The 20,000-nt window shown below is 48.1% G+C and overlaps 1 protein-coding gene across 1 annotated transcript in view; it reads right to left on the reverse strand.

Annotated features, from left to right (window-relative positions):
- LOC105912708 (low-density lipoprotein receptor-related protein 1-like) overlaps window positions 1-20,000 on the reverse strand; it is a 114,768-nt gene that overhangs the window by 39,580 nt on the left and 55,188 nt on the right. The window contains 21 exon segments of the mRNA XM_031565475.2: window positions 1-143; window positions 268-362; window positions 1,826-2,000; window positions 2,246-2,473; window positions 4,402-4,533; window positions 5,888-6,132; window positions 6,314-6,478; window positions 7,159-7,363; window positions 9,630-9,827; window positions 10,465-10,704; window positions 11,483-11,683; window positions 12,125-12,307; window positions 16,213-16,380; window positions 16,550-16,630; window positions 16,896-17,012; window positions 17,636-17,761; window positions 18,117-18,257; window positions 18,390-18,512; window positions 18,750-18,939; window positions 19,163-19,385; window positions 19,947-20,000. The exon segment at window positions 1-143 is cut by the window's left edge and continues 7 nt beyond it; the exon segment at window positions 19,947-20,000 is cut by the window's right edge and continues 127 nt beyond it. Coding sequence (XP_031421335.1) covers window positions 1-143; window positions 268-362; window positions 1,826-2,000; window positions 2,246-2,473; window positions 4,402-4,533; window positions 5,888-6,132; window positions 6,314-6,478; window positions 7,159-7,363; window positions 9,630-9,827; window positions 10,465-10,704; window positions 11,483-11,683; window positions 12,125-12,307; window positions 16,213-16,380; window positions 16,550-16,630; window positions 16,896-17,012; window positions 17,636-17,761; window positions 18,117-18,257; window positions 18,390-18,512; window positions 18,750-18,939; window positions 19,163-19,385; window positions 19,947-20,000 — 3,433 coding nt within the window.

Consider the following 20,000-nt stretch of genomic DNA (forward strand, 5'->3'; position numbering starts at 1 on the left):
GGCCAGTGCGGTGGCTTTAGTCAGCTTGCCCTTGGCAGCCTCCAGTACCTCCAGCTCGGACCCATCCAGCTTGCAGCGGTTAATGGTGCTGTTCCCGGAGCTGACCCAGTACAGACACTCCTCATCAAAGTCAATGGACAGACCTGCCAGACGCAGCGAGACAAACACACACGTTTTGTGTGTGTGTGTGTGTGTGTGTGGGGGGGGGGGTGTAGGTGGGGGTGGGTCTCAACCAGGCGGTGGATTGTAGACTGTAAGATCACTCACCAACAGGCGCCTTCTGATTGGAGAAGAGGATGGTCATGTTGGAGCCGTCCATGTTGGCCATGTTGATGGTGTTACCATCTGTCCAGTATAGTTTCCTAAAGAGAGAGAGAGAGAGAAGAGAGAGAAGAGAGAGAGGGTGAGGGAGACAGAAAAAGAGACAATATGGCTTGTGAGCGAGTGCTCTGCAGTTTCTCAAAGACGCTCCATTTACACACCTGATTACATGACTGACACCACGGCAGACCCATGGTTCTACGGCGTTTTATATATTTTACACACTGCTATTACACAAAAAGCAATACGTCTCAAAACAATTCACAGAGCCTGAGGCCTAAAAACCACACATGGGGCCATGCAGAGGTTTTCAGTTTTAGACTAATTTGGTTGAGTCTCTTGTTCAGAATGTATGGTATGGTACTATACATTCAACAGCTTCATGGTACAGACACACTGACCCTAATATACCCCCCTCTCCCACGCACACACACACAGATGTTTCACATTAGTCATGGAGCAACCTGGCCTTCTGGAGTCTAGGGGAGATCTAACAGTAACTCCTTTAGTTAAATATAGGGTAGGTTGCAAGTCATAGGTCATAGCCCGATGACCCCAGAGGAAAACAAACATTTGGAATTATGACCCCTGTGGCCAATACTGCTAATGGTGCACTGCTCTCTCTCTCTGTGTGTGTGTGTGTGTGTGTGTGTGTGTGTGTGTGTGTGTGTGTGTGTGTGTGTGTGTGCCCCCCCTCACAAGCAGTCACTGTCTCTCTCCCCTACTCATATGTTGGTATGCCTGTAAATCAGGGCCTGTTCAAAGGGACTCGTGACAAGACACAGACAGATGTGGGGAAACTGAGAAAACGAGGGTTGGACAGAAGGAGAGAAAAAGAAGGGGGGGGGAGGGGGCAGAGGGAGGAAAGAGCAGAGCTGTCGGCAAAGATGGAGAGGTGACTAAGAAATAGACAAGAAAGAGAAATGTTAAAAAAAAAAAAAAAAAATTGACTGCAAAAAGGTAGACGCGCAGTAGGGAGAGGAAGAAACTCCTCGTCCTCCACTGCTGTCAGTTCCTGACAGATGTCACGTCACGTCACGCCATGCCGGAGAGCCTGTCTGGTTAGAGGAATGGGAACTCGGGGGGGGGGGGGGGGGAGTTGAACTGCAGGTTCCCTCTGCCAGGGAGAGAAGCGTGGGAGTGGGGGGAGCAGAGAGGAGCTCTGAGTATGTGCTGTTAATGCACTTGCCCAGGGATGGAAAGGTGGAAAGTATTGCCCTCTGAGTAAAACTGTGCTGCGTGTTGGTTGTGTCTCGAGTGTTGTGACAGGTGTGTGACGGGGGAGAGCCCCAGTTGAGGAGGTGACAGGTGTGTGACGGGAGGTGACAGGTGTGTGACGGGGGAGTCCCAGGTGAGGAGGTGACCGGTGTGTGACGGGGAGAGAGTCCCAGGTGAGGATGTGACAGGTGTGTGACGGGGAGAGAGTCCCAGGTGAGGAGGTGACAGGTGTGTGACGGGAGGTGACAGGTGTGTGTAAATGGATGTCGTGGCGGTGCTGCCGTACCCTAGGATGGGGTGCAGCACCAGACAGTGGGGCTTGTCAAGGCCTTGGATGACGGCGTTCTTGAAGGAGCCGTCCAGCCGGGCCACATTGATCTGCTTCTTGTTGGCGTCGTAGCTCGTCCAGAACAGGTTCCTGGACACCCAGTCCACTGCCAGGCCCTGGGCATTGGGCAGGTCTGGTTTGAAAAAAGAAAAAAAATGCATACAGATAAAAAGACGACGTCAGATGATTGAGCACCACATCTTGAAACCACGTTTAGTAACTGTAGTGAAGCTGTACAGCATACATATATATATGCTATATTGCATACAAATACATAGAGCTGCAAGGTATTCACCCATTCACCCATCACAGAGTCACATGAGTGAATAAATCTGGCTGAGGCTGAACTAGAATGAACTAAAATGTTGTATTCCTCACCGGCTGAAACCACCGTTTCTACACCGGTGCCATTGATGAAGGCTCTCTTGATGGTCTGGGTGCGCACGTCCGACCAGTAGATCCTCTGCTCCATAGCGTCGTAGTCCACCACCGTGACGTTATCGATGTCGGGCACGGTGAAGGAGATGATGTAGTTGTAATACGGGTTGTCGAGGTCCACCCCTCTGATCTCGATCTGCCTGGCGTACAGCAGGAACTGACGTGACTCTGCACGCCCAGAAAAAAAAAAAAAAAAAAAAAAAAGACAAAAACAACGAGAAGTTAACTTCTGCATTGAGAAAGATGGGGCAGCGTCAGCTACATTCGTTTTCAAGGCAATAATTTATACAGCGCTTCCTTGCGGGACCCTGATAAAGTAATTACGCTCAAACAATTGTCCTTTAATGAATATCTGCAGCAGCCGCAGTGTCTGAGGAGGAATGCGCAAAAGCCCATCCATCTGAATGAGTGTCAGAACAAAGACGCCAGTTCATTGTCTTTGTCGGGTCCCAACTTGCCTTAACCTTTGGTGTTTTAAAACCAGAGCTGTTTTTCTAAATGGTTTTACAATGTGGACCACTTGGGGGAAGGTCACATGCTGAGAGAAATGTGCTAGCTATGCTGCAGTGAAGTGGTAGCTGGGGAGCAGTTGGAGAATGAGAAAAACATGAGCGAGTGAGAGAGAGAGAGAGAGAGAGAGAGAGAGAGAGAGAGAGAGAGAGAGAGAAGGGGGGGCTGTGGATGCATACAGGGAGGTGGAGAGAAAGAGAGAGAGAGAGAAGAGAGAGAGAAAGAGAGAAAGAGAGAGAGAGAGAGAGAGAGAAGGGGGGGCTGTGGATGCATACAGGGAGGTGGAGAGAAAGAGAGAGAGAGAGAAGAGAGAGAGAGAGAGAGAGAGAGAGAGAGAGAGAGAGAGAGAGAGAGAGAGAGAGAGAGACAGAGAGAAGGGGGGGCTGTGGATGCATACAGGGAGGTGGAGAGAAAGAAAAGAGGAGAGAGAGAGAGAGAGAGAGAGAGAGAGAGAGAGAGAAAGAGAGAGAGAGAAGGGGGGGCATACAGGGAGGTGGAGAGAAAGAGACAAAAGAAAAGAACGAGGGAATGAAAGGAATAAAGAAAGAAGGAGAAAGAAAGCAGATGAAAGAAGGGAGTGCCATCCATGTCAACCTGAGCGCGGAGTCCCTGCCTAGCTGCGCTGCCCCGGGGCGACGCCGGCGTTAGCGGCTAGGCTTCACCTGGAGGGGGGCTCTGTTCCGGTTGGCCTGGGCTCCCACATCAGGCTAGCGGGGGCGGCTCCCCTGCACACTAAAGAACCCCCGCCAGCGGCCTGCCCTCCTCCCAGGGCCCCTCTCTCTTAACCAGCCAGAAAATAAGATCACTCCCCACGCCCAACATCCAGCCCTCTCTCCACATCTCACTTCATCCCCCTTTCTCCCCCACCTCTCTCTCTCTCTCTCTCTCTCTCTCTCTCTCTCTCTCTCTCTCTCTCTCTCTCTCTCTCTCTCTCTCTCTCTCTCTCTCCTCTCTCTCCTCTCTCTCCTCTCTCCTCCATCTCTCTCCCTCTCCATCTCTCTCACATTTCTTCCCTCACTTTGGAGTATTACTGTAGCAGGGGGGCTGGAAATTCAAGACACATGCCACAAAGTATCTGCCAATGTGAGCACAATAGGCCAATGTAGATAAAAGGCACATGCATTCTAAAGTGCGTAAAATATAAATATATCCGACAGTGCTGACACTGTAGCTGCATCTCAATGAATTGAGAATCTGAGGGAGAGAAAGAAGGCAGCCACACGTCCAACGGCGAAACTACATTGAAACGAGAAGAGACACGATGCCATAGTGTTTTCATTTCTGTATTGCAATGAAAGGGCTCTGGTTACTTTTTGCCCTGAAACAGCAGTTGAAGTTGAACACTGCAGTCATACTGCTGGTTGCTGTGCAACCAAGCTCTGCTGTACGAAGCAGGCTACGTACAGTGGTCACACATCACAGGTTTGAGTTTTTCACAAAAGCAGGTACATTTTCTCAGTAATCAGCAGTGACAGATTATACAAAGCCTGCCCTGTATCTGTGGTTGATCACATGTTAAATCAAGGATGAACCGGTGGAGATGACCGGTGACGGTGACCGGTAATGAAGTGTCACGTGTTGCGTACCGAAGCAGGTCTGTTTGTCCGGTTGGAGCTTCATGAGGTGAGGGCAGGCGCAGGAGAAGGTCTGGTTGTAGTTGATGAGGCACAGGTGAGTGCAGGGCCCTCGGCCACCATTAGCAGCACATGGGTTTGGAGCTGTGGAGGACAGAGAGACGGAGAGAGAGATTAAACAACATGGAGGCCATTACTGGCCATCAACAGTGGGACCGTGACAGTGACGGGCTTTGGACGAGTACCGTTAAAAAGGCAAGTTGGACAAATGACGTAAAACAAACCAAGAGAAGATGATATGAAGTGCATCATTTAGAAAAGAGTATGTGTGTGTGTGTGTGTGTGTGTGTGTGTGTGTGTGTGTGTGTGTGTGTGTGTGTGTGTGTGTGTGTGTGTGTGTGTGTGTGTGTGTGTGTGTGAGTGAGTGAGTGAAAAAAAGGGCACAAGAAAGAAAAGTACATTTCCCCATTAAAGCTGAACTACACCGCACTGTCTCTTAATTTATTTCAACAGCCGGAGAAGGGGATGGCGAGATCGAAAGCGAGGGGAGAAAGCGAAAAAGAGACGTTGCGACTCTGACAGGCCTTGTCAGCTGGTGTCAGAGCGCCTGGGCAGAGCCGTCAGTCACAGCGACCCTGCTTCTCTCCCCTTCTCCCCACTCGCTCTCCCCGGGTCTGGCTGGCAGGATGCTCGCAGTCCCACAGTATACTGCTTGAATGACTGACAGCTCCCTTGGAAAACCACACAGCCCGTCGTGTTCCCAGGCCTGCGCCTGTAACTGACACGGCCGACCGGCTCAGGGGCGTCTTTATCTAGCTCCAGCACAGAGATCGGAATGATGGCAATGACCCTGCAACATCACAGACTGATGTCTCAGCTCTACCCCGGTTTGTAACCACATGAAAGCACAAGAGATGGGGAAAAACATCAGAGAGCTTCTATAAGGTCACAAGGCACCAGGGGCTGAGAGGGAGAGGGAGAGAGAGAGAGAGAGAGAGAGAGAGAGAGAGAGAGAGATAAAGAGGTGGACAGAGAGAGAGAGAGAGAGAGTGAGAGAGAGAGAGAGAGATGGAGAGAGAGAGAGAGAGAGAGAGAGAGAGAGAGAGAGAGAGGGGGGGGGGACAAAGACAGACAGAGAGAGAGAAGAGAGAGAGAGAGAGATGGAGATGGAGAGAGAGATGGAGATAAAGAGGTGGACAGAGAGGTGGTGGAAAAAAAACTAAAAAACAGAAATAAATAGAGGCGGTAAGACAGAGGGGAGAAATTGGAGGTTTAAAAGACGAGATACAGGACAAGAAAAGAACCAGAGAGAGAAAGACGGTGAGAGAGTGAGTGCTTTCAGAGCATGATGGATAATGCAGCTGTGGATCTGTCTGCTGCAGTCATTGTCTGCGGGAGCCTGTGGAGGCGTCGTCTGTCGTCTGGGGAGTTTGACGGGCCAGACAGGGCAGGCCAGGCCCCGCTCCGCTGGAGCGTCGGCAGCTAGCTGCACACTCACCTTGAGGCTGTCTGGATGGGTGGTACACCTGCAGGTCAAAGGGCTGCGTGTTGGTGCGCTGGACCACAGTCACGTCGTGGCCAGTCCACTTGTTGGCCTTGGCCAGCGTGTTGGTGCGCCAGTCGGTCCAGTAGACCTCGCCCCCGTACATGGTGACGGCGAACGGGTGCGACAGGTACTCGTGTCCCCGGAGGACCTCGATCAGCCCGGAACCGTCGTAGGAGGCTGAGTAGATGGCGTCTGACCTAAGAGGGGGAGGACACCATTTGTAACACTTACACTGATGAGGTGCGTTGTGTGTGTGTGTGTGTGTGTGTGTGTGTGTGTGTGTGTGTGTGTGTGTGTGTGTGTGTGTGTGTGTGTGTGTGTGTGTGTGCATGTCTGCATGTTTGTGTGTCCCATCATTTAGATCTCTTTCTGAATTACCTTGCATCGATCCATAAGATGCGTCTCTCTAGGTAATCCACCGTGAGTCCATTGGGCCATCCTCCATTTCCTGTCTCCCTGTGGATGGTGCGTCGGCCCACGCCACTCATCGAGGCGGCCTCTATCCTGGGGGAGCTAGCATCCCAGTCTGTCCAGAAGAGAATCCTGGAGGAAAAAAAGAAATAAATAAAAAAAGGGGGATGATGTGGGGACGAGTGAGTGAAAGCACAAGAACGGACAGCTGAAGGTGACTCCCAGTAGGTAACTCACATGGGGGCTTAGTTAACATCAGCCTCATTCTGCCACTGCAGGAGGCTAGCAGGGTTTTAGCATTAGCATTCAGTATGACATGACAGGCACACGGCTTAATCATGATATTACACTCTCTGCAGGGTTATGCTATTATCAAAGAACCCCCATGCGGGGAGATCACCAATCTCTATGCCTAATATCAGTTGTAATCGTCAGCATGAACATGCTAATATGCTAATATGTATGGTTCCGCAGAGCAGGATCCAGCCTCCCACAGGGCTGATGTAAGCCTGATCACAGCATGTCATACGATGGGTCAGACAGAATGGGTTTCTGGTCCCTGCCAGATAGTCACAGCCAAAAGAACATATATCTAGTTCTGTAAAGTGCCTTGGTCAACATTTACAGCAATATTAATAAATAGAATTGAATTGATAGCTTAATTGGATTTCAAGCATTTCCTGTGTTCCTTTAAAAGCTCTGCACAGCTATATCTGCTCACTGTAATCATGAAGACCATTTCTGTGCGCTGCTTCCAAGGAAAGTCTCTGAGCTGTATATCACAGGGCACATATATATCGAGACGACCTTACCCTTCTCGGGGGTCGAGGGCGATGGCACGGGGGTGCTCCACCTCCCCTGCGAGTAGGGTGGTCCTCATGGTGCCGTCCAGCTTGGCCACCTCGATCTGGTCCAGGTTACTCTCCACCCAGTAGATGTTCCCAGCGATCCAGTCCACGGCCAGACCCTCAGGTGTCGCCAGGCCGTACTGGATCACCACCTCAAAACTGGTGAGGGCTGGTGAGGAGGAGAGACGGTGGTCATCATCATTGTTCCGTCACATCACAGTATTTCAATGTTGTTGGAAATTCTCTTTATTTGGAATAACCCCTTGAGATGTACCATCTCGTTTTCGAGGGGGTCCACAACACGACAGTAAATATACATTACATGAACATAAAAACAACAATAAGACAGGACACAAAAAAAAAAAAAAAAAAAAACACACAACAAACGATCAGCAGAATTGCAGCGACATCAATATACCAAATCACACGACTGCGCTCCAAGCGGAGCACAACAACAGATCATCAGCTCAGGAGCATAATAATTGTTAATGTTAATGATAGTAATAAATATATATATAGTAATAAGTATATATATATACATATAAATATATATATATAGTCAGCAGTCACATCCCCCAACACTATGTTAGATGAAAATAAAATAAATAGATATATATAAAATAAATATATATATATATATATATATATGTTGTATTCTATGTGCCATGTTTGTGAATATTGGGCATTTCTTTTAGCATACAGAAATGGCTCCACACGACACGCACATTCTCTGTTCTCTCTCAATAGAGAACCCACTGTGTCAAAAGCACGGCTCGTAAGAAGAATATGCGCATCATAATGCACATCGCAGGAATAGACAGTGACCAATCCATCCAGTAAAAGACATAAAATGTGAAAGTGTGAAAGCCACAGAGATTTTGATGACACATAAACGGTCATACAGACCACACCACAACACAACACATCTCTAAAATCACATCACACCACACCACCACAACACAGTAAGCATTCAGACTACCCTTCAGTACCCAGAGACCCCTTTAAGATCCTCGAGGGCATCTTTTGGCTAAAGCAGGCACATCCCAAGTGCCACTCCACAGAGGAGGGCGATCCCTCGGGCTGACCACAAAGAGTGTGGGAGGGGAATCCCACTTGGCGAATGCAACAGCGCCGCAAGCCTTCTTCTTTCTCTTGGGGACGGCCCACAAACCAAAAGGCCTGCTGCCACAGTCATGATGAGATGCTCATGTGTGAATGTGTGTTTCTCAGTTTCTGTGCTTTCTGAGAATGTGATGACATTGATTCAAGAAACTCCTCTCATGCTGTTGTTTCTGCCCCCATTGCTTTTTTGTGTGGAAAAAAAACCATCCACGGCTGGACTAACGCAAGCAGATCCAGCAGCAGGAGGATCAGGCCCATCCAGACAGGCTTTTGAGTGGCCTTCTGGCTTCTCCAGCTCCGTTTAGCTGTGCAGGAGACTAACTGGGCTTTGCAGGAGGCCAGATGGGGAGAAGGGGAAGGGAAAGGAGAGGAAGAGGAGAGGAGGAGAAGAGGGTGGGAAGGGGGAGGCGGCTTTGTGGGGCTGTTGGCAGCCATGTCTGGCCAAAGTTCTGTTTTCTGCTGGTGGATTCCAAGAAACCTTAAATGGGAAGCAGCAGGGACTGATCTACAAGCTGAACACTCTGAGGATGAGCTCTTTGTGTGACTGGTGTGTGTGTGTGTGTGTGTGTGTGTGTGTGTGTGTGTGTGTTTGTGTGTGTAGCTATATGTGAGTGAAAGAGAAGGAAAGAAAAGAAAGAAAGAAAGAAATAAGTCAAAGGGGATAAAGAGAGAGAAAATGGATGTCTGAATGTGTGTAAATTGTAAATGTTATACTACAGTCCACTGCATATACTAGTTGTATTCATGTATGTGTCTATACCCAACCCTTTATATAGCACCTCCTACAGAACCGTGATGAGCTGTAGTCAGGCAAGGCAGAGTGGCAAAAAATGAAAGAGGACAGCGAGCTGTTCCTCCGGCCCCCTCTCCTCTCGGCTGAGCTCCAGAGAGGGCAGCACATCCGTGCCGGCCAAAAGGGCACCGCTGCACAGCCATGCCCTGAGAGAAGCAGCATGCTGCTCTGGGAAGACAATGAAATGGGCCGACACCCACCTGACCACAGAGACCAGAGGGGGCCGGAGCGGGGGAGGGGAGGGGGGGGGTTGGAGAGGGGATTACCAAGCCCTGCAATTTATAGGTATTATGCAGTTATGCAACACTGAACAGAGGAGACTTTTGCATAAATTTGCACGCATACAAAGAGACGGTTCATGTCAGCAACTTCACAATGAATGCCATGGTTACTTGATGATTGTTCTGATCGGGCTCAACAGTTTTAATAGCCTCTTTGGCGGGACCAAAAGAATTAAGAGAACCCAGCTAAAGTCTTTTAGCTCCCGGTCTCGTTTGCCCGACAGAGATGAGCCTCTTACCGCCGTTGTCGGTCAGCGTGCCGCGGTAGATCTTGTCCTCCACCACGTCGGTCCAGTACAGCATGCTCTCGTTGAAGTGGAAGTCCAAGGCGATGGTGTTCCTCAGGCCCGGCACCAGCACGCTGAACTCGCCCTTGTGCAGGTCGATGCGTCGGATCTCGTGCCGGTTGGAGAAGATGATGAAGGGCTTGAACGGGTCTGCAGGCGCGAGGAGAGGAACGACAAGTAAAAAAAAAAAGAGATGGCGTGAGACAGGAGGGGGGAGAGGGAGGGATGTGACAGCGTGGGAATGAAGAGGAGAGGACTAAGTGAAGGCAGTGCTGTTGAACTGAGGACCTGAGGGGCACTCAAGTAGGAAAACGAGAGAAGAAGAATACAGACTATGGGAAAGCGAGAGGACATGAATAATATATGCCAATACAAGAGGAGATGGCGAGAACCTTGCATCATTTAGCTTTTCCTAAAGCATGTTGGCAATAAAGAACCCAGTGAATAAAATGCATTGAACATGATGTAGAACTGCAGGAAATCTAAAATTTAGGTTTGATGATATTCAGTTGTCTTTGTCAAAAACTCATCTTATGTACTTCGGATGTGCTTCTTTCCTTCACTTAATACCACTCCTCTCCAAGTCATCCTCTTCTCACTATCTTTTTTCACCTAATCCTTCAGTATGTAAACCCTTTCTCCTTAATCACCTTGCCACTCATTTCTCAGTCTGTCTGCTTATCTTCCTGTCTACTCTCTCACTCTCTCACTCACTCACTCACTCACTCTCTATCTATCACTCTTTTTCCTTTCCCTGCTTCTCTCTCTCTCTCTCCCTCCATCTCACCTGTGCTGTAGCAGCTCTCCTTGTCTGTGTCCAGGGCCCAGCCCTCGTAGCAGGCACACTTGACGCTGAACTTGTCCTGGATGCAGCGCTGGCTGCACTTGAGGTGCTTGGCGCAGAAGCTCTGGATCTGACACGTCTTGTTGTCCGGGCCCACCTCCATGCCCACCGGGCACAGGCACATGATGCCCTCCCCGGGAGCTATGCTGCAGTTGTGACTGCACCCACTTTTCAAACACAGATCTGCAGAGAGAGAGAGAGAGAGAGAGAGAGAGAGAGAGAGAGAGAGACAGAGAGAGAGAGACAGAGAGAGAGAGAGAGAGAGAGAGAGAGAGAGACAGAGAGAGAGAGAGAGACAGAGAGAGAGAGAGAGAGAGGGAGACACAGAGAGAGAGAGAGAGAGAGAGAGAGAGAGAGAGAGAGAGAGACACAGAGAGACAGAGAGAGAGACAGAGAGAGAGAGAGAGAGAGAGAGGGAGAGAGGGAGAGGAAGAGAGAGAGACAGAGAGACACAGAGAGAGAGAGAGAGAGAGACACAGAGAGAGAGACACAGAGAGAGAGAGAGAGAGAGAGAGACAGAGACAGAGAGAGAGAGGGAGAGGGAGAGAGAGAGAGGGAGAGAGAGGAGGTACAGAAGGATAGGGTGAGTGATTGAGTAGGGAAGGAGGAACGGGCAGAATGAATGCCCAGAATGCTAAGTGTGCACTGTGCTAGGCTAAGGCTAGTGCTATATATTCTCCAGAGTTATTCACTGCAGGGAACATCCTGTCAGTGAGTGGGAGAGAAATGTAATTAATGAGGGACTGGTGAGAGAATTTATTTCACTATCTCCTCGTGTCCGTGTGGTTAGTGTTACTTTGATTTCAGGGTCCATCCTTGTTCACTTACAGGACTGTTGACCGAGTTTGCGTATGTCTGCGTGTGTTTATGTGTGTTTATGTGTGTATTTATGGCCTAATGTCTTGTGCGCCTGTCAATATGTGTGTGTGTGTGTGTGTGTGTGTGTGTGTGTGTGGCTTACCACAGAGCTCCTCGTCAGAGCCATCAGGGCAGTCATCGTGGCCATCACACAGCTGTTCAGGGGGCAGGCAGATGGTGTCATTGTTGGCACACGCTACGTGATGAGACGCCGTGCAGCCCAGCGGCTCACAGTTTTCCTCATCCGAGTTGTCCTCGCAATCACTGTCTCCATCACATACCCAAGCCTTACTGATGCAGCGAGCTGTGTGTGTGTGTGTGTGTGTGTTGTGTGTGTGTGTGTGAGAGAGAGAGAGAGAGAGAGAAAGAGAAAGACAGAGAGAGAGATATGGGAAGAGAGAGAGAGAGAGAGAGAGAGAGGTATGGGAAGAGAGAGAGAGAGAGAGAGAGAGAGAGAGAGAGAGAGAGAGAGAGAGATGGGAAGAGAGATGAAGAGAGAAAATGAAAAGTTTACATAAGGACCTGTTTTCCATCTCAAGTCATCTCGCTTGGTCAGCAGAAGTATGAGGTCTGTCTACAATATTATCATAATTTAATTTATGATTAAAAACTATACCCAGACAAGTCAACAACTATAAAAGGAATATTTTCCAAAAACAGGACACTAATTTAATAAAAGTTTGTTCTTTGAGCCAAATCTAGTACATAGCTCACAAACGGACACGACCAACCCAGCCCCACTAACCCGAGTCTTTGCAGCCAAACTTGACGGCCGGGTCACACATGTGCGTGACGCCCTCGCAGTTCTTCTCGTCGCTCAGGTCCATGCAGTCGGTGTCCCCGTCGCAGCGCCAGCGCATGGGGATGCACAGGCCGTCCATGCGGCACTGGAACTCGTCCGTGTGGCAGCCGCCAGGAGGCCGAGTGGCTGTAAGGAGGGATGGTGTAAGGAGGGATGGTGGGATAGAGAGAGAGATGGTGGGGAGAGAGAGAGATGGAGGGAGGGAGAGAGAGAGAGAGAGAGAGATGGTGGGAGAGAGAGATGGAGGGAGGGAGAGAGAGAGAGGGAGGGAGGGAGGGAGAGATGGTGGGAGAGAGAAAGAGAGAGGGAGGGAGAGATGGTGGGAGAGAGATGGTGGGATGGAGAGAGAGGGAGGGAGGGAGGAGGGACAGAGAGAGATGGAGGGAGAGAGAGAGAGAGAGCAAGTCAGACCGTGAGAACGATGGTAGGAAAAGTAAAGGCCAGCAGTTGAGTGGTTGAGGCGCCGGCCAGCAGCGCTAACACTAATGAGCTAGCCGGCAGCCATCTTTGACGTCATCCCTGAGAACAAGTGTCAGAAACAAGAGGGAGGAGTAGGAGGGCAGGGGCCAAGTCAAACACTTCACAGACTTAGTTTCCCATGCGTCCGAACACAGCCAGTGAGGCCTATGGACATTTGGGGGCGAATGGAGGATTGGCGGGGGGGTGGTGCGGGGGAGTATTGATGGTCTCACCCCATTCACAGAAAATGTCACATGTTGGCATGGGGCGAGAGGGTAAAAGGTGCTGGCATTTGTCTCTCCGCATTTCGGGATCAGCCAAGCCCCCGCCTTTCATGCTCTCCAAGCACCAAATGACTTCCAGACGGGGGAGAGCGTTCAACGCCCTCTCCCTCCCCCCTTCCTTCTACGTCTTGTGTTCTCGTGATGGGCGCCCAAGACCTGTCTGCCAGTGGGGGCACAGGCTCCCCTGGGTGGTGAGCGGTGCCAGGCTGGTTTGGGGCACAACATTAAAGCCAGACCCCCCCCCCCACTCTCTCTCTCTCCCCATCGAGTCCCACTGTAACCCCGGTCCTTGTTTGTTTGACCAGCGCAGACTCTCGGCTTGGCCGGCTGCCCATCCTCACCAGATCCAAACCCTAACTAACTCCACTGCCACTGTTGGGGCCTGTGGATGTTCCCCCCCCCCCCCATTTCAACATGGAATCAATAAAAATACGTTAAAAAAGCTGCAGAACTCCATGTGGTCAACACTAACATTTCCTGGCCAGGCACTGGGTTTCGCAAGCTAGAAAAGAGGCTCTATTGTTGAATGCGGCTCAGTGTGAAATGCCGAGAAGGCTTGGCAAACCACATCTGGTGAACCTGTGGCATCGGCTCTCTGGTTTACATTTAGACTTTTAACTGCATGGTGGGCACGGGCATGTTGGCACAACAGGCCGCATTTCCAAAAACTATGTGTTTTTCCCAGCCAGCAGATGTTAAACTGCCACTAATATTACGCTAATGTTGCTAACTGTGTGGGCACATTCTTATGTCTCACAGTTCTTTTTCCTTTTTTTTCTTCCATATTGGTCTTTATAGTCGGTCAACACTGCAATAGCTGGCGTCTTAATAGTCTCCCTAAAGTCTAACAAAAGTGGTATTTAAAAAAAGTTATTTAAATCGGTAAGGACACTTTAAGGAAATACAGCTTTATGCAAGTTTGGGCACCCCTTTGATCAAAATCTGTATTTTGTTGATGTTTGAAGTGAATCCAACCCCCGCAGCCAAGGAACATTTAAAAATTAGGATTGCTTCATGTTTCTGCGCTCTGTCACTTTTTATTTAATGAAGTTAAAAATAACTAATTATGGTATGTGCAAATATTTGGCCACCCACTCCACTTTAAAGTCTCAGAACAGAACATGAACTTGTTGAGCCTTATTTAACTCATTACGATTTGTTTGAGCAGGTCAAGAGTTGTCATTCGGTGTGGTCAGCTCGTGATAATTCCAGAAGCTGATGAATTCTCAGACTCCTCAAATGTTATGGCTTCACTCAACAAACACAGGCACCTCTCAGCATCTGATGTCCCACAAATCAGCAGATGGTTTAAACAAAAACAAAAAAGTATCAAAGCATTTCCAGCTTGCAATTTCCAATGACCGAAATGTTATTCAGGGTACACTTTGGAAAAAGATGAGATCTAAAACTAAAACAGCATGTCCGCTGGGCAGAACGGCCGACCGAACGTCTCATTTGACTCCAAAGACCTGCAGGACGATTTATCGGACAAAGGTGAGGTGGTGCACCATTCCACTATGCAGTGCTGCTTGCATGGTCTACCTAGAAGGACTCAAAGAGCCATCAGAGGGACACTTTACCAACAACCTAATCATAAATGTTAAGGTCTGAAGTATGTAAAGGGAAAAACGAAATAACCTAGGGTCATCTTCGAAATAAGTGCCGTGAGCAGATGAAGTTAAATTGTGTTGTTTGGCCACAGTCACCAAAGGGTTTTTGGAGAAAAAAGGAAACGCATTTGATGAAAAGAACCCCTTGACAGCCGTTAAGGCCTCCTGTCAGGGTGTGTGTGTGTGTGTGTGTGTGTGTGTGTGTGTGTGTGTGTGTGTGTGGGTGGGTCGATTCTGTTTTGGGATTTTCTAGCATCCAGTGGCACAGGAAACATTCTACGGATGCAGGGAAGAATGGATTCCTCTAAACAGCAGCAAATTCATAATGCAAATGTCATGCAGTCAGTCAAGAAACTCAAGTCTCAACAACAGAACAATTATGCTTTTGGAATGTCCTGCAGTCTCCAAACTTCAGACAATCTAAATGTATCTCAGAACCTGAAGTGATCTGCAAGGCAAAGTGGGTGCAAATTCATAAATTAAGAATAAAGAAACTTTTAGCTGTCTACCAAACTGTCTGCTGACTTAGTAGGGTTTCCAAATGTTTTGCACAAACCAACAATTAGTGTTAAATCTATCTTTTTGTTATAAGCTCATAAGCTGTAATGCAGCATTAAACTTTGCCTCACAGTTTAATGTGGCTTTACTTCTCCATTCACTTCTTTCACTTTAAAAAAATAAACTTAATCGGTCATGTCCACAGGGATGCCAAAACTTTTGCCTACAACTGTAACAGAAAAAAAGAAACTGAAAGCTAACTAAGAAATAAGGGTGGTAATTACCACAGAGGTGACGATACAATACTAATCACAGTATTTGGGCCATGTGATCATATAATTGCGATTCAATTTTACATTTTACGATGCAGCAAGCATTGCGTAGTAAATTTGTTCTTGATTATGACTTTCTTTCCAATTTCCGCTGTGACAAAAGAGAAAAACAAAGTCTTGTGCCATCTTGTGGATTTCAGAAGCAATGTTATCAGGGTAGACGCATGTCCCAAAATAAGATTAAAATGAGAATATTAAATAAATAAATAAATAAATAAATAAATATATATTGCGAATATTGCACCGCTGTATAGACATAACGATTTTGTCTCCCACCTCTACTAAAAAAACCATTACCAATTATACCACAGATTGATCCGGTCGAACAACGTACTCATTTCTGATCGGACAAGAGGCATTCCATGATTGGGCTAACCTGGCACAGCCCCACTCTGACTCTTCACTGTTACTATAGTAAATCGCTCCACAATTCTCCAACGTACTTTAACCGCTGAATTATATGACGTCATAATACCATTCATTCTTACAATGCAAGAGCGAAAGAGGGGAGAATGGGAGACAACGATTTTTGAAACGTCACATTTGACAGTTTTCGAGTGAGAAGCGGGATGGTACAAATTAACATGTAATGTAAAGACAGGTGAGTGCCCAAATTAAAGTGCTTGGCTGCAGAGTGACAGTATGCGTTGCTTGGCATCGCTTAACACCAAAAACCTTTTTTGGGGTGGAGAATGAATAAACAAAATGATCAATGATCACTTTAAGGATTTGTATGCTGGGGGTGATATTCTGAGGTAGTGAATTTTGAGAGAGACCTTCGGACTAATGAAGGTGAGACTGCAGACATACTTGTTGACATACTGAGCACAGTCGCAGTCACGTCTCACCTTGGTTGGTGCAGTTGGCGTGAGTCTCGTCACTGTGGTCAGCGCAGTCGTTGTCGCCATCGCAAGTCCAGTACTCTGGGATGCAGCGGCCGCTGTTGCACTTAAACTGCACTCCCGAACAGGAGTGAGTGCAGCCTGCCTCATCACTGTTGTCCCCACAGTCGTTGTCTGGGCATCATCATCATCATTGTGAAACACACACACACACACACAAACACACACACACACAAATACATTAAACACGAGTTACATATACAGTATACTTAACCGACTGTGTGTTCACCAAAGGCTGGTGATTCACTATAGCACTCAGATGACACACAGAGCACACCCTCACCATTGTCACAGCGCCAGTTGATGTTGATGCAGCGACCATTGTTACAGGTGAACTGGGTGAGGGGGAAGCAGGTAGGGTATGCTGCAGAAACAACAAAACACACACACACACACACACACACACACACACACACACACACACACACACACACACACACACAAACAAACAAACAAACAAACAAACACAAAAACACACACACACTTCACATTTTAGCACTATCTGAGGTTTCTGGGTCTCATCTCTTCAAATGTAAGTAATATTTAACCAGATTCATCATTTCCGTTCCAAGGATCTTATTTAAAGGTGCCGTGTGAGTGAGCTTGTGCAGGAGAGATCAGCCACTGACCACACGAGGCAGGTTCATCCGAGCGATCGCCGCAGTCATCGTCCAGGTCACAGGTCCAAGACTGGGGGATGCAGCGCCCACTGGCACAGGCAAACTGGTTGGGTGGGCAGGTGCGAGCTGTAGGTGTAAGGGGGGTACAAGACCATGAGTGAGGGACAGACCCGTACCCCTAATCATATGTTTTCAGCACATCACTCAGTCACTGGGTTTCCATCCAATTTTTGACCATTCGAATAAGACATCCTGAGTGGAAACGCTTGAAATTCACATAAAATCTTCTGACGAATTCATTAGAGGTGGTGGATTAACTCCCAATTCACATAGGGAATAATGTGACTTAGCTTGATGGAAACGGGTTTATTCCAATTAAATCACTATTGTTGAGATTTTATTATGTGTTTCAATTGAAGTTGCCCTGACAACCTCAAGCTTTGAACCCACAGCTGTTCACACCTCCCCCCCTTTGAAAGACTCGTATTTGTTTAAGTCAAATGTTCGTACATGCGCTTAAAATATTCAAATGAGTTGGATGGAAACCCAGCTAGTTGCTTGTCGGTTATCGTTCGGGTGACATTTTCCCAGTTCAAACACAGCGCCTTGTTTTAAATCTGCAGTTAGCATATAGCAAAGTGGTATGATTATGAAGTTAATTAAGATCATTAAGTATTAATCTAAACACTAATGAGAATCGTCTGCGTGAGGGAGTTCTGTGTTTGTGGGGGGAGTGTGAAGGCGTGTACCTGAGCAGGTGGTGTTCGACTCGTCTTCATCATTGCCACAGTCGTTGTCTCCATCGCAGAGCCAGCGCAGAGGGATGCAGCGGTTGTTGTCACACTTGAAGCGGTCTGCAGGGCAGGTGTGCTGATCTGGAGAAAGAAAAAAAAAAAACAGAGTTTTTGTCTGCCTCAAAATGTCCCTGTCTGGTCTGGATTATTTATAAACTGTCCTTGTCACTGTTTACGCTTTCCTCCCCACAGGCAGATGTCGTCTCATTTTATAATGAAGGATTCAAATAAGGTGTGTGTGTGTGTGTGTGCGCATGAGCGAGAGAGACACAGACAGATAAAAAGACAGAGAGACACGCATAAATATGGTCACATAATCTGATGAAGAAGAATGGGCTCGGGGGACTAAATCTACTAAAATGTGCATTGAAATTTCAAAGCCTGAACTGCTTCAGTCTGCACCATTGCCCGCGGCAACGAAAGGCATCCCACTCACGGCAGAGGTCCAGCGACTCGTCACTGTTGTCCAGGCAGTCATTGTCTCCATCACACTTCCAGCGCTCCTGGATACAGCGGTTGTTCTTGCAGGCGAACTCTCCGGGCTGACACTGAGGGGGCGGCTGGTAGGATGGGTTGGCTGTGAGAAGAGAGGTGGGAAAGAATAAGACTTGACAGTGGCCTAGGAGGGACAAAAGACAGCCAATTCTCCATCACAAAGATTTTTTTTTACTCTCTCCTGTATTTCGTTTGGTGACAGCAGACAACTTACCTTTGCAGGTGACATTTTGGGAGTCGAGGATCTGGTCATCTGGACAGCCACATGTCTTGCCGTCGGGAGTGGCCAGACACAGGCTGCTACAGCCGCCATTGTTCACGCGACACTTGTTGGTACCTGTCGGTGAACCACACCACCATTTCAGTCAAGGGAACACATCACTCAGACAAGGACATACAAAATCATGTTCTGTAGGAAAGGGAAAACTAGGAAATAGGGAAAAAAAAAAACAGCGTTGATAATGCTTCAGACTCTGTTTTTGAAATTGTTTAGTGTTTAGTGTTACCATAGTTACATACACCAGGTAAACAAGGCACTATATGTAAAAAGTTGAGGGTCTGTTCATGTGGTCACCTGTTTGCTGTTGAGCATCATAAGTGCGGATCTCATAGATGGGCGGCCGCTCGTTGCGCAAGAGGGTAACGTTCTTGGTGTCCCGATCTACCTTGTAGATGCCTCCACCTCGGTACTCATTCCAGAACAGGAAGTTCTTGTAGTGGCTCAGGCCAAAGGCGTGGGTCAACTCCGGTCCATCATACACAGTCTATTCCATGCGGGGGAAAGAGCCAGAGGTTTTCATATAAACGCACATGACCCATCTTCTAGAACACTTGTATATTGTATAAATATTGTCCAAATCCTACATTTGTATTCTCCCCCATTTCAATGCAATTTCTGTGGTTGAACAACCAACCAGCATCTAGGCTAAAACCTTTTCATTTCATTTCTGAGCGATCCATAATAACTGATGGTGCTTCACCCCTCACCTTGCGCTCTGTGTTGTTGAGGAAGACCATCTCGATGCGGTCGTAGTAGGCATCCACCCAGTAGAGGATGCCTTCCGGGATGTCTAGCGTGAGGCCGTTGGGCCACAGCACCGTCTTGCCGGTGAGGAAGACGCCGGCGTTTTTGCCGTCCATCCAGGCCTTCTTGATGCTGCCGCGGTTGGTCCCCGCCGGCTCCTCCTCCCAGTCAGTCCAGTACATCCAGCTGGAGAAGAAGCCCAACAGCTCAGCTCAGCACTATGACGTCTAATTCAGGTTTACTCAGTACAGTGCTGCAGCAACAGACAATAACACACATTCCTCTTGCAGATACTCCGTTCATTAGACTTTGTGCCACTATTTAAAGGTTCTAAATGTAAGAATTTTAGCAGAAATAGCAACAGAATTTAAAGAAATACAGTACCAACTTATTGGACTGAACGGGCTTTGTAGAAGAGAGATGAGGTAGGGGTGAACAAGTGACCTAACATACTGCGTTGGACAGTATGAAATTATTTTGCTTGCTAGCCGGATGCTAACTAGTGGTACATATAGTTCCTTTAAAACATCTGTTGGAAACTGAATGGGTTGCTCTAGAGAGGTATGCAGTTCAGTATCTTCTGACAGATGCCTCTGCTACTGCATGCCTCTGATATTACATACATAAAACGGCCTGGTCAATTAAACGCATGGGTCAATGGTCAGAGCCGTCAGAATTGAGAGGATTTCATGTCACAACATGGAGACCCGAAAGATGTTGAGCTCAGGCTGTGGTCTGGTGTCTCACCCATGCAGAGGGTCCACCACAATGGCTCGCGGGTGAGTCATCCCACCCTCAATC

The sequence above is a fragment of the Clupea harengus genome, chromosome 4, assembly GCF_900700415.2.
Source record: "Clupea harengus chromosome 4, Ch_v2.0.2, whole genome shotgun sequence".
Taxonomy (NCBI): Eukaryota; Metazoa; Chordata; class Actinopteri; order Clupeiformes; family Clupeidae; genus Clupea; species Clupea harengus.